Here is a 13,292-nt window from a genome sequence, read left to right on the forward strand (position 1 = left end):
TAAGGGAGGATTCAGGGTCATCTGATCCAGCCCTAAGTATATGCTTTATTAAAAAGAAAAATTTGAAGCCTAATCTTAAAAGCAGGAAGAGTATCTGTCTCCTGAATCCAAACTGGAAAATGGTTCCACAGAAGAGAAAGCTGAACTTCTCAACCTATCTCTGAGGGAGAGGACAGCCACCCTTCAGAGGAAGCTGATTTCTGCTGCTTGTATCCTCACTACCCACAGCTCGTGACCATAGGTGAGGGTAGGGACGTCGATCAACCAGTAAATTGAGAGCTTCGCTTTTACACTCAGCTCTCTCTTCACCATGATGAACCAGTGCAGCGTCCGCGTCACTACAGCCGCAGCACCAATTCGTCTGTCGATCTCCCGCCCCCTTTTCCCGTCACTCGTGAACAAGACCCTGAGATACTTAAACTCCTCCACTTGGGGCAGGAACTCGAATCTGACCTGGAGTGTGCACTACACCTCCAGGTCAGCTACACTGCACCTCCACCACAAATCTGAGGACCACGGCCTCAGATTTGGAGGTGCTGATTCTCATTCCCACCGCTTCACACTCAGGAGCAAACCATTCCAGTGCGAGCTGGAGGCCCTCACCCGATGAAGCCAACAGAACCACATCATCCACGAAAAGCAGAGATGAGATCCTGAGACCACCCAAGTGAAAGCCTTCAGCTTCCTGGCTACACCCAGAAATTCTGTCCATAAAAATTGTGAACAGAACCAGTGAAATGGGCAGCCCTGGCAGAGCCCATCACCCACCGGGATTGAGTCCGACTTATTGCTATATGGACATCTAGATGATCAGTAAATTGTTTTATAGGTACTCTTTCAAGAGTAGTTATTTGGACCTTGGCCTATAATTAGCTAAGAGCTTGGTCAACTGATGGCTCTTTAAGTAATGGTGGTGGTGGAGAGGTTTGTGTGTCCCAGGAATCCCAGGCCTATGTTGTCTGAGGGCATTTGCTCCCTGGTAGGGTCTCCCATGACAAATTGGTCCTGGTTGAGGGACCAGACAAAAAGCGATTCAGAAGGCCCCTATGAGTAGAACATAAAGGGGACAGTTCAGCCTGGCCTGGGATAAGGTTACCGGGGCCCCGCCCTGGAGCCAGGCCTAAGGAGGGCTCGAGAGCAGGAGTTTGGTCCCTTCGTCCATGGGGCCCAGCTGGGTACACCTCGAAAAGGGGGCACCATGGGGGTCGGGTGCATCGTGTCCCAGGCAGCAGAGGCCCTAGCGGACTGATTCCTGGCTACCAAGACTGACAGGAAGGAGCCTGAGTTAGTGGGTGAGGTTGAGAGGTACTGCTAGATATAGTGTGGCTCACCTCAGTGCATGGCTTGAGTTCTTGAACCAGTCTTCTGAAAAGGGATTGGACTCTGTCTCACTCTGAAGAGTGTATTCTAGGAAGGACACAGTTGGCATGCAAAACTCACTTTTCTCATTTCATACAGAACCCACTCAACCTGATGTTTTTGAGAACAGACAAACACAAAAATGTGAAGAAAATCTCAATGCATCACTTACTAATGGTTGGAAAACTGCTAGAGCATAAGCTATGCCAAAGGACATAACAGTCCCCTCAAAGTGCCCCAAAGGAACACTGAAAGCAGTTTTCCACTCAAGTCACACAATCTTCTATTATGCATACACAATGGTAAGCATTTCGTAAATCAAGCTTACTGAAGATGGAAACTCCATGTGAAGCCTCAAAAGCAGGTAATGGTGGGTTATTTGCTCTTTACAGCGATCTAATTTAATCCTCAGTAATCGATACATCGTTACAACATCTTGTCCTTTTCAACAAAAAAGAAGAAGCCTGCATCAAGACGGTTGGATTATCCCAGCAGTACGTAAATCCTTGTAGGTTTCCATGGCTTCTCTCTCTGGGCAGCAGAGATTGTAAAGGTGGCTTAATGGCATTATTCAGGTGGCACCAGTAATAAATCAGGTTGAGGGTATATTGCTGGATAAGTGGTTGGATTGGTTGGAGGTACAGCGGATTTTAAACAGTTAGACAGGCAAAACAAACTCCTCTGGCTCTCCCACCATAAATATAGTCTGAGGAGCAGAAAAGACAAAAAACTCCAGGTACTTACTGATTTCTTAGTGATTACTTAGAAATGACTAAGTGATTTCCAGAAAGCCAAAGATAAATTGCCTCAATCCGAAGTATACTCCTGGTGTATAGTTGACCATTTCGTGCAGTTATTGATACGCCAAGGAGAGTGTGTTAATTGAGATTTGAAATTGGAGAGCCGACTGGTCACGCAGGAGATTTTGATCTACTCCTCAGTCGATCAAAGCTTGCATGACAAACTGTCATTGCCGAAGCGTACTGCTGCAGGAAGCTGCGTGTGAGGAACATCATTACTTGACCCATCTACCAGTATCCCCACATTTACTGGCGGGCTCCTTCTTCAGGGTGCACGGGACAAAATGCTCCAAAATGAAATGAAACCTCCAGGCTTGTAATGCCTACCACTTGATTACCAAATGCATAGCAGGAGTAGGAAGGATTGCACCAATGGAGAAACTCCACCCAGGGCTGGAGAAAATAAGAGAAGTCGGCGCAACAAGAATTAATTAGAATTAATTTTATATTCAGCTCAAGCACTTTCTGTCTCACCTGACAAGATGTGTTGCTTTCTATAGAATATCTGATGAAGTATCAGCTCAGAGACTGATTAATCTTTTATTGTGTTTTTATTTTCATTATTGATGTAGCACTGCCACACTTTTGTTTTTGTTCTCAGGATATTCTGTGACCAAGAAAGTATAACAGCCCAAAATTTCTTTGGTGCTCCAAACACTCTGTAGTACACAATCATATACTCAGTCAAATATCTCAGAACCCTTTGACCCTTTACTATAGTTAGTTTTCTCTAACCTGTTCTGTGATAGAGTGCTGCCCCCTTGTGTTTGAAAAAGAACACAAGAGGTCTGTTGATTTGGAGTTTTTATGTTTAAAATATCCATAGAGCAAACTTTAAGGCCAAAGCAATCAAAACCAAATCAGTTAAATACATTAATAAATTAATGAAATGGCTTAGGTACGTTTCTAGAATTTCTGTGGCATTTTCTCCCTTTTCCCAACACAAAAGAAATTTATGTATAGAACTCATCTTTGTGCAAAAAAACCATTAATGTTGGGGATCATCAGAAGGAAAGGTGATGGAGATCCATGCTTTAAGAGAAAATGTAACACTGGTGTTGCAAATACTACAAGAAAGCAATGCTGGTAAAAACGGTTAACCTCACGGCTTCATAAATGGTCTGGTCTGGTTCTTGATTACTTTACTTGAGAACTCAAAGCACTGTATACAACATGCGTCATTCACCCACTGACAAAGTACTTTTATCTACGTTAAGTGTTTACTACCTGCTGTCACTAGTGTGCACTCTATAAGCACAAAAGTACCAGAACACTTACACGAGCCGCTTCATGCCATCAGTCTCACACTGTCCCATAACCTCAAAATGGAGACCACAGTAGTTTGAATCTACTTTGTGTTATGGGAATAAATAGGAAAAATAGACCAATCAGATTCCTATTGTGTGGCCACTTAGCTCTAATTCCTTTTTTTAATATAGCTTGAGAATAAGGAAAATCTTTTTTTTTCTGCATAACCAAATTCAGCTGACAAACGGCATTTTTTTGGCTATTGTAACATTACTAGATTACTTCCTTTTTTTGGAAACATGTGGCCCAACAGGCCACGTTATGTTTTCATTTTAGGAACTCTTTAAAATTACAGTCAGCTGGCGAGAAAGCTGAGTGACAGCTTGCTTGAGAAATCTATCGAGAGAATGATAGCTTTCAATAAGAAATCGAGGAATAAAGTTAGTTTGGTAGCACAATGTATGTATATGAGAAACTATATCAAGGAGATCTGTCGTGGAAATCAGATAAAATTCAGAAAAAAGAAGTGGATGAGACACTTGAGAGGAAACAGCTTGAACTGTGACCTGACACCGAGGCATTTTTCACATTCAGCAGATGACTTGACAGGAAAAACAAACTGAGCAGGATGAAGCGGTGGTGCTAAGCAGGATACTTGGATGGTGCTTATTACTGCTGATCAGTCCAGAAAAGTAGGATGTTATTTAATCTTTTATGAGAAAGTTTAATAACTTCTCCATTCAGCTTTCCCGCACGCTCATTTGTGGCCGTGCATATGATCATTGATTCAATGAAAAGGATTGACAGGTGGAGCATATCTGCATTTCACAGGCGCTACATTATTGAGTGCTAAAGTACAGACTATTAAACCTATTGAGTGAATTACTGATGTTTCCCAAATCTGGGTGCTGAGATGCACATTTAGGAGAAGAGAGCTGAAAGCCTGGGAGCTAAATTCTCAATAAAGATTTAGGACTGTTCAGTTCTCCTCTTGAAAGGCTATAAAGCCATGTAGAGAATGATACTCGGGCAGTGAATCAGACATGCAGAGAGAGCTTAAAGATAGGCCACAGAAGCAGAGTTTTAATGAAGTCACAGTTCAAGGTGTTGGCCACATCCCCAGCCCACAGACACGGACAGCAGAGATAGAACATGAGGGGATGACGACACTACCCACATTTGCCATTTCACAAGCCTTCATTACAATAAGAATGTGTTTTCGACGGCTTGCCTGGTTAACTGATGGTGCGGTCATTCGCCCATCAAAGCTCAGCTTCTGCAGTAATCTCTTCAACACAACAGACAGATCTTTTGTACATAAAGTCACAGCTAGAAAGCTTCACTAAATTTACTACATTTTTGAAGAGAGGACATTACAAGTAGCTTTAAGCTATTACGGCTGCCTAAGCAGGGAGAAGAGAGCCTCCTTCATGAAGCTGAAAACTTGACATCCAACACGCCTCACTACCCGATCGATCCCTCTTCACATTACACACCTCTGCTACGTTTTACTGAATTCATGCACCCAGACGTTTTAGTTTGGGATGGTAAACCTGCTAAACCTGACCTCACAGTAACTTTAACCAACTTTATCTGGAAATGTAATTATTAACTTCATGGGCAATTGCTTCTCTGTGTCCACAGAGCGTGACTGTGTAAACAGATTCATGTCCCCACAACATGAGTACACACACACACACACACACACACACACACACACACACACACACACACACACACACAAAGCACACAGAAAAATAGTGAAAAAGCCATCCAACCACTGAGTCTGTAGAGCTGGTGTGATGGTCAGGTTACTGTATACAAAGTAGATCATTAACTTCAGTGACTCCTGAGGACCAGAACCAACAAGTTCACGTTAGACTGAAGCAGACACACACACAGAGCTAGCAGTCAGAGTTTTAAAAAAGTCATGTGGCGGGCAGTCAATAATTAAATGGTATTTTATACTCGGCCATGGATCAGTGCAGATTATGCCCGGAGTTGTTTAGATGAATAATAAATGTAGAGTATTTTTGCAGAGCAAAGGAAAGGTCCAGCTCTCACTGCAGTCTCGTTCCCAGAATTTGACTTTGTTTGAAATGTATTAGTCAACATCCGAGCAGTTATCAAGGCCTAACTGTCTTTGATCCGGTTACTGACCTTTGACCTTTAATCCTGTAAAGTTGAGCATTTTCAGTCTGATGTTGCTGCTTTACATAAGATACAGAAGGAAGTGCAATGAGTGCGTCAGCAATGCTTGAAAGTAATGTGAGTAATGCTCTAAATGATGTAGGGGTGGGTGCAGAAGGTATGTACAGAATATTGTTTTAATGACTCACACATTTTGACCTTGCTGCCCTTTGACCTTTCAACAAAGAGCTTATCAGCTCCCACATTTGTTAGTGTGCTCTTCTTTCTCTGAATCCCTGATGGACAGGAATTAGAAACCAGTTTCAAACAACAATCAGCATCAGCGTGAAGATTTCAAAACCAAGTGAAGGACTGACGAATAGAGGAGTTTTTACTAATATATACTTTGTTACAAATTATTTTAGATCCTCCAATTTGATAAACATGTGAAGAAGATTTCAAGACTGATCCAAGTTAATTAGATTACACCCACTTCAGCAGCTCAGTTATTCGTTGATTCCACAATATTTCCTCATTTTTTATTTTGTACAACAGTTTGGTCACGAGCATCACCGTATATAACTAAGAATCTGACATCTTTATAAAATCAAGCCAAAGCCAGTTCTGCAGAGTTCTTATCATATTTTAAAGAAAATAATTTACTTAGTTTTAATTTATTTCTGTTTTCTTAATTTATTTTTCAAATGTATAAATATTCTTGCCCCAGATTATCTTTCTAGACATATTCAAGGGCAGGACAGTAATCTCATTACAAAGAGTGTAGTGAATGGCAGCTGTGAAATCTAAATAAATTAAATCTAAAGTCTGTCAACCAGCACAATGGCTTATCATCCATGGAACGCACTTCCAACTGAAACCCAGCTGATAATATTAAATGTACATATAAACATCGAAGGCTGGTTAAAAATAACTCAGAGCTGCAGTCATTTTAATTCATTATGCTGTACTTTTCTAATTATTCATACTTTTGGAAATAATTATTTATTACACTTATTTCTATTACGGAGCCTTTGTTGTATAACTGAGAGGGTCTGAGATCCCTCCATCTTTCTTACACTACATTTATACTGTGTGTGTATATTATATTTATTGTATATTATGTATATAATGTAAATAAATGCTATGAATTTAGTTTTTTTATTGTGAATGTAAAACCACAACATTGGACAAGGGTCAGAAATTAGAAATAGCCAAAAGCTCTATGTGCAGCACTTCTTCACACTGGAACTATGTTAAACTGTCGCTTTTATATAATAAATGGAATGATCAGCATCATCATGAAAGTTTCAAAATCAACTAAACAAATGAAGAAAGAAATATATGGGCTTCTTCTAATGCTTGTACTCCAAGGCCTCAAATGACAAAATGCAGCATTAGAAGAGTGCAGCTCAGTGCTTTTCTTCTTCCTCCCCTTTAATAAGTACAGCATTTCATAATAATGTAATATACTTTAGTACTTGTATGATATACTTCCTGGACAACTGAAAACGAGTATTACTCCCGTACAACAACGCAGCAGATCAGTTAAAGTTAGTTATGTTTTGTGACATTTTGTACCCTCTATATACAGTCAGGTTGGTGGTTATGCTGCATGTATTCATAGTTGCTGGGCTGATTGGCTGATGTGTTGATTTAAATACACAGAAATGTTTTGGGAGACTGGAGGTTTCTAAACAACCAAAGCAAGCTAAACGAGTTTAAGGCATTTCTCCTGTGGACACTTGGAGCTTTACAAAAGTGAAGTTACCTCAGTGCTCAGCTGCAGGCCGAACACTTGCGTTATAATTGAAGCGTGTGCTGGTCTGTCATAGTTGACAGAAAGCGGCAGCTGATTGGCTGCCCCGCAACCTCATTATCAGCCCCTGTCCAATCACTCTGCTGTGTGTGCATGTTATGTAAATGGGTCGCTGGAGTGTGAAGGGAGGAAATTAAAAGCGACGCTTTGCCTTCGGTCGCTCTTTCAAGCAAGCAGAGAAGCGCTGGGTCTGCAGGCAGCGGTAAGTGAAGCAGGATTTACTCTTAGTTTTTCAGACTCTTCAGACTCAGAGTGCACTCAGCTGATTGGCCTCTCGCCACTCACACGCATGTTAAAAACTGTGTAATAATAAAGTAGTACAGACGCTGCTGAGAGCTGCAGTTTGATTGCACGTACTGTAACAGTCTGCACAGCACTCTGTTTATTCTGATGAACGCATGTGTGCTCTTCACTTCAGCTGTCTGAAGTTGTCTCGCAAGTGTTCAACTCTTCTGCGCATTTGATTGGTCAACACCCGAGGCAATCCTCCATGCCCCGCCCTTTCAGCTCAAAGTCAATAAACTGTCAGAGTAGTGATTACTGAGTTGTACAATACTGTGCAGCGTAATGATCGAGTTGCACTGACACAAGTCTATATATGAACACAAACACGGACAAACTAGGCTGCTAATAGTTACTGATAGGAATCCAATTATAAAGTTACTACAACTTTGGATTCATTGACATTTCTTGTGTGTGCAATACTCTTTAGATGTCACAGAAAATAAGTAACGATACTAATGTGTAACATGCACTCAGCTGACAGTACAACAAGTGCAGACAGTACAACAACAGCTAAGACTAAAGCAGTGAAGTCATTTTTATTTATAGAGCATATTAAAAGCCATCAGGGTGTTCTTCATAGTACTTTTAGTCACTTAATATAGCAAACTAAACAGCACAGTTACGATATCTAGAAATTGCATAAGACTATGTGAGAAATGCAAAAACATTATGAAAATCACAAATTGCTGCGCTGGACTTTATGTGGGATAGACTGTTTTAGAGCCTTTGGTTTATAACTGAGAGGGACTGAGAAAGTGTAAGTAAGCCAAAACAGGAGTGGTGTGTTTTAATGTGTGTGTAAAGTCCAGCAGCTGCAGGATGAAGCAGTGGTGGTTAGAAACAATGCTTCTGGTTTCTGTAGAGGCTTTAGTTTATCATGCTGTTGAACCATTCTACATCATATTGAAAAGTGTTTCCATTATTTTGGCCATCCTATTTATTTCACCAAGAGGAGGTTAAATAAAACAGTGCACCTCGCTGTATGCAAACAGGTTCACAGAGGGACAAACTGAAGGCTAGAAATCGACTATGAACAAATCAGCACCTTCCTAATAAGTAAAACAAAAGAACAAAACATGACTGAAATTCTAACATTAAATGGTCCACTCAAAACTGCTGTTGTATGATGGCAGAAATGTTTGTTTAATAGGACTCTGTTCAGTCCATCTCTAATGCAATGAATAATGTGAAAATCCCATTCGATTTCATTTTTCTGCGTGCACATGTCTGCAACTCAAGAACACATAAAGGCGCCAGGATGAGGATTGCAGTGATTGGTCAGAGTCTGTTTGGCCAGGAAGTGTACAAGGAGCTAAGGAAGGATGGGCACACCATTGTAGGAGTCTTCACAATCCCTGACAAGGATGGCAAGGCAGATCCACTGGGTAAGAACTCACAACGTCAACATCATTTTAATGGGAATATTAATGGGAATACTGCCTTTCTCCTGTTACCGAAGCAATGCTGAAAGTGACTTTCCAAGCAAGCATTTTTTTGCACATCTGCTAGGAATAAACTGATGATGGTGTCAAATGAAACTGTGACTTGAAATCGGGCCACTGGTTTTATCTCTGCAGCTCGGTCATCAAACTTGCATTGTTGATTGCAGTGTGTTGTGTTTTCTTTATCAGTGAAAGTATCAAATGAATGCATTTTCATATCAGAGCAGTAAAATATCTGTAACTGATTTACATCACTGCAGAAGAATAAGGAACAACTGGAAATGAATTAGACTTTGCTTGACTGCATATACACACCAGTAAGGTTTGCTTACAAATGACTATACATGCTGTACACTATAATAAAAACAGAAACATAACCACTAGCCCACATTTGGAAGTGCTCAGAATCGTGTCGTGATCAGATATTGTCCAGGTGTTAATGCAGTCTGTGCAGAAATAAAGGACTGTCATAGACATCTGCTAATTAATGCTAAGTAAAATATTTAAAAAGAAATGCTAGAAATCCACTTACCAAAACTGAAGCACAAAATTCTTGGAAAGTTTTTACCACACAGAAGGCCACATTGTTTGTCAGATTATTCCATTAGAAAAACAAAACAAGAACAACACAAACATAGTTTAGTATCTTGAGAAATTATCAGGTGAGGTCACTATTTCAGGTGAGGTTGTGCAGTCATCCACAGGCAACACTTAACAAAACAGCCACTCCCTAACTGGCTGTCTGATTAGCTCCCCAAAAAGGAATGGACTCATTCGGAAACTTCCTGGGGAAAATCTGATCTTGTTGGGACATTGACCATCCCACTTTGGATGGAGCAGCTCTCATTTCAACAAATCTGGCCAAATTTATGAACCCCCCCCCCAAAAAAAAATGTGACTATCCAGAGTTGGGGCCAGGGTGCAGAGTTTTACATGCCTCTCTGCAATTTCTCCTATACTGTCATTCCCACAAAACCCCATCCCTATAGAAATTGTTATGACATGCGACATAGCAATTTTTTATTTTTTATATTTTTCACCTCTTCCTTTGTGTGGGTTATAATTCCAGATCCTTAATAACGACACAGACAGAATACACATTATATACAATGTAATACAGAAAGTTACCACCGCATGCTGGGCCCATAATCCAGAGGTCGATGGATTGAAGCCATATTCTGCTATTTGAACTCTATGTTGATAGCCTATCAGATTTCCACTATTTGAACATTGTCACAGAAACACACAAGTTTTAGTCCAGCCAGCGCTGTATGAGTCCAGTGCATTTGTATAATATACACCTGTAAATTTCAGACTCTTCTCTGTGCTCCTTTACTCTGGCATTTTCCTGTATGCTTGCTTTTGGAAGCCGACCCATGTAAACATGTAAAGCCTTAGCAAATGGGAAAATTCTGACTTGTAAAATTTGACATCACAGGGGGTAGTTCTACATGTCAGAGTTTATATACATATTTATAATATATTTATTATGTCTGTATTTATAGAAATACAGACATAACTGCAGTACATGAAAAAGAAAACAGAACTGTTGCAGGATGTGCAGCTTTTCTCATTTATTGTGTTATTTTATCATTTATCAGCCACAGAAGCGGAGAAGGATGGCGTGCCTGTCTTTAAGTTCCCCCGCTGGCGACTCAAGGGCCAGGCTATTCAGGAGGTGGTGACTCAATACAAGGCTACAGGTGCGGAGCTCAACGTCCTGCCCTTCTGCTCCCAGTTCATTCCTATGGAGGTTATCGACCACCCAAGACATGGCTCCATCATCTACCACCCATCCCTACTGCCTCGCCACAGGGGAGCCTCTGCTATCAACTGGTAAGTGATGTTCATGAGATCAAGTTGAAGAGAAGCAAGACACAGTGACAGCTGTTTTATTTCACTTCCTGTATCGGTCTTCACAGGACACTGATCCACGGTGACAAAAAGGGCGGGTTTACAGTGTTCTGGGCTGATGACGGACTGGATACTGGTCCCATCCTGCTGCAGAGAGAGTGTGATGTTGAACCCAATGACACTGTCAACACCATCTACAAGAGATTTCTCTTCCCAGAGGGAGTAAAAGGCACAGTAAGTAAAGAAAGAAAGTGTGGTACAAAGACACTTTTATTGTAAATAAATTTCATACATTGGAAGGTGTGCAATATAATGTGTGGTAGCTGTGTTTAATGTGACTGCAACACTTCACCAAGGCCTTCTACCACAAAGATGATAGGATGCATTCTCCCAAACAACTTTGTTTTGATCCTCATCCTCACATCTTAACATGCTTTTATTTTACCTCTTAATAGCTACCTGGTCATGTTAGCATTAGAGATTTTGTAATACTTAATTCTGCCACAGAGGCACTGCTATCCTGTGTTTTAAATATAAGTAAAAGCATTAATGCAACACTGTCCATGCAAAATAATGACTCGTGCATCGTCATAAGACATATTTCGTGTATGTACTTCCTGATCTGAAAGGTGATGCCGATGCAAAAATTCATTGTCCCTCATTCTTGTGGGCCAGTACTTTGGAAACTCCGTGGTTGTAAAAAACATAAATCTATAGGTTATCGGCCCTTGGGTCTGTCGCTCCAGAACAGGGATGTGAAACTCATTTTACATCAATGCAGGAAAAGTGCAAATCGTCATATTTTCCAAAGCCGTTCAGGAGGCCAGATTGGAGTGTTTGCAGGACTGACTCTGATACCTTGTGTTTGACACCCCTGCTCTACAGCATAAAAGGAATTTAGACAACTTTTATTGAATTCAGTTTTTTAGATAGCACCAAATTACAACAACAGTCACCTTAAGGTCTTTTTATTACATTATAAAGTAAAAACACTACAATAATAGAGAGAAAACCAAGGAGACTACCCACTATTGGCAAACAATCTGCAACAGTGGGAAGAAAAACTCCCTCCTGTTTTAACAGGACGAACCCTCCAGCAGAACCAGGAGGAGCGTCATCTGCCCTGACCTTTTGGGGTTGATGGTGCTTGTTTTCATAATCAGACTTCACTGAACAATAGGTGACATCATGGTGGCTATGTTCATCTTTTATACAGTGTGTATCTTGACCACGGTCACCATCCTGTCAGTTCCTTGGTTATGAAATGAACTGGTGATCATAAAGCTGTTTTTTATTTAAATGTGAAATCATTATTATGCTGTAGCTGCAGGACATACTTTGAATCAGTCTAGTCATATTGCTTTCTCTTGCAATGGTGTGAAGTTAATACAGTTTGCTATGCTAAAGGTAAGCTAAAGATCGCCTTGAAGTGCTGGAAAAAGCAACCTGTAACAGAAATGAAGTTTGTTTTATTATATTTAGAGAGTTAGTTATCTGTGTTTTATGTGACTGATCATTCTGCCTGTGTCCTGTGATTTGCCTGCTGCGAGTTTCCCAACATCGTAAATACTGTGATGACAAAGTTCGGAAAGATAGCTCATGCAATTTAAGATAGCGCAGCTTGAACTGCATTTTTCTGGTTCCAGGTGGAAGCTGTGAGGCTGATTGCAGAGGGGAAGGCCCCGAAGATCACACAGCCAGCGGAGGGAGCCACGTATGAGTGCATCCAAAAGAAGGACAATGCCAAGGTAAAACACAAGTGTAGCTACGCCACATTACATCCACAGACACAAACATGCAGAGTGTCGGTCACTGCTGTTCGTTCGTTCGTCGATTTACAAATATCATTAGTTATATATTATTTAGTTATAGTTATAATATTATTATTATTATTATTATTATTATTTTATGGGATATTTAGTTAAGCTTAAAATTAAGGGTTTTTTTCTTATGCTGATAATAATGTGGTCTTGATACGTTTATAGCACATTTTACAAAATGCAGAAATGACTTTTTGTGATGCTTTGCTGTGAAAACTGCAGAAATTAATTCCATCATTTAAATGAGCAGTCTCTCCTGTTCTGTCAAAGTCTGACTTGAATTGACATCCTTCATCTCAGCGCTGCCGTCTTTATCTGTCTTCTGATTATATCTTTTGTGAATATATACACATATAAATCTGTGTGCTGCTATTCTTTCAACTGACCATGATGTAAAGAGGCTTATCCAAAACCATAGTTGTAAATAAGAAAGCGTTCTTTTGCGTCGTTAAATAAAGGTTAGATTACCATCCTGTGGTACAAATTGGTATTACATGCAAACACTTTGGATATAAAGTCACTGTGATTATTACTTCTC

General features: G+C 40.4%; 1 protein-coding gene across 1 annotated transcript in view; it reads left to right on the plus strand.

Annotated features, from left to right (window-relative positions):
• The first annotated feature begins 7,473 nt into the window (after window positions 1-7,473).
• The window catches only part of aldh1l1 (aldehyde dehydrogenase 1 family, member L1), a 28,258-nt gene continuing 22,439 nt past the window's right edge, over window positions 7,474-13,292 (plus strand). The window contains exons 1-5 of the mRNA XM_085455624.1: window positions 7,474-7,555; window positions 8,878-9,023; window positions 10,682-10,916; window positions 11,003-11,168; window positions 12,581-12,682. Coding sequence (XP_085311750.1) covers window positions 8,897-9,023; window positions 10,682-10,916; window positions 11,003-11,168; window positions 12,581-12,682 — 630 coding nt within the window. The 5' untranslated portion in view covers window positions 7,474-7,555; window positions 8,878-8,896. The remainder of the gene's footprint in view (window positions 7,556-8,877; window positions 9,024-10,681; window positions 10,917-11,002; window positions 11,169-12,580; window positions 12,683-13,292) is intronic.

This window comes from Copadichromis virginalis, linkage group LG5, assembly GCF_057382275.1.
Source record: "Copadichromis virginalis isolate Kocher_CV1m ecotype Utaka linkage group LG5, C_Virginalis_male_GT1.1, whole genome shotgun sequence".
Lineage (NCBI taxonomy): Eukaryota > Metazoa > Chordata > Actinopteri > Cichliformes > Cichlidae > Copadichromis > Copadichromis virginalis.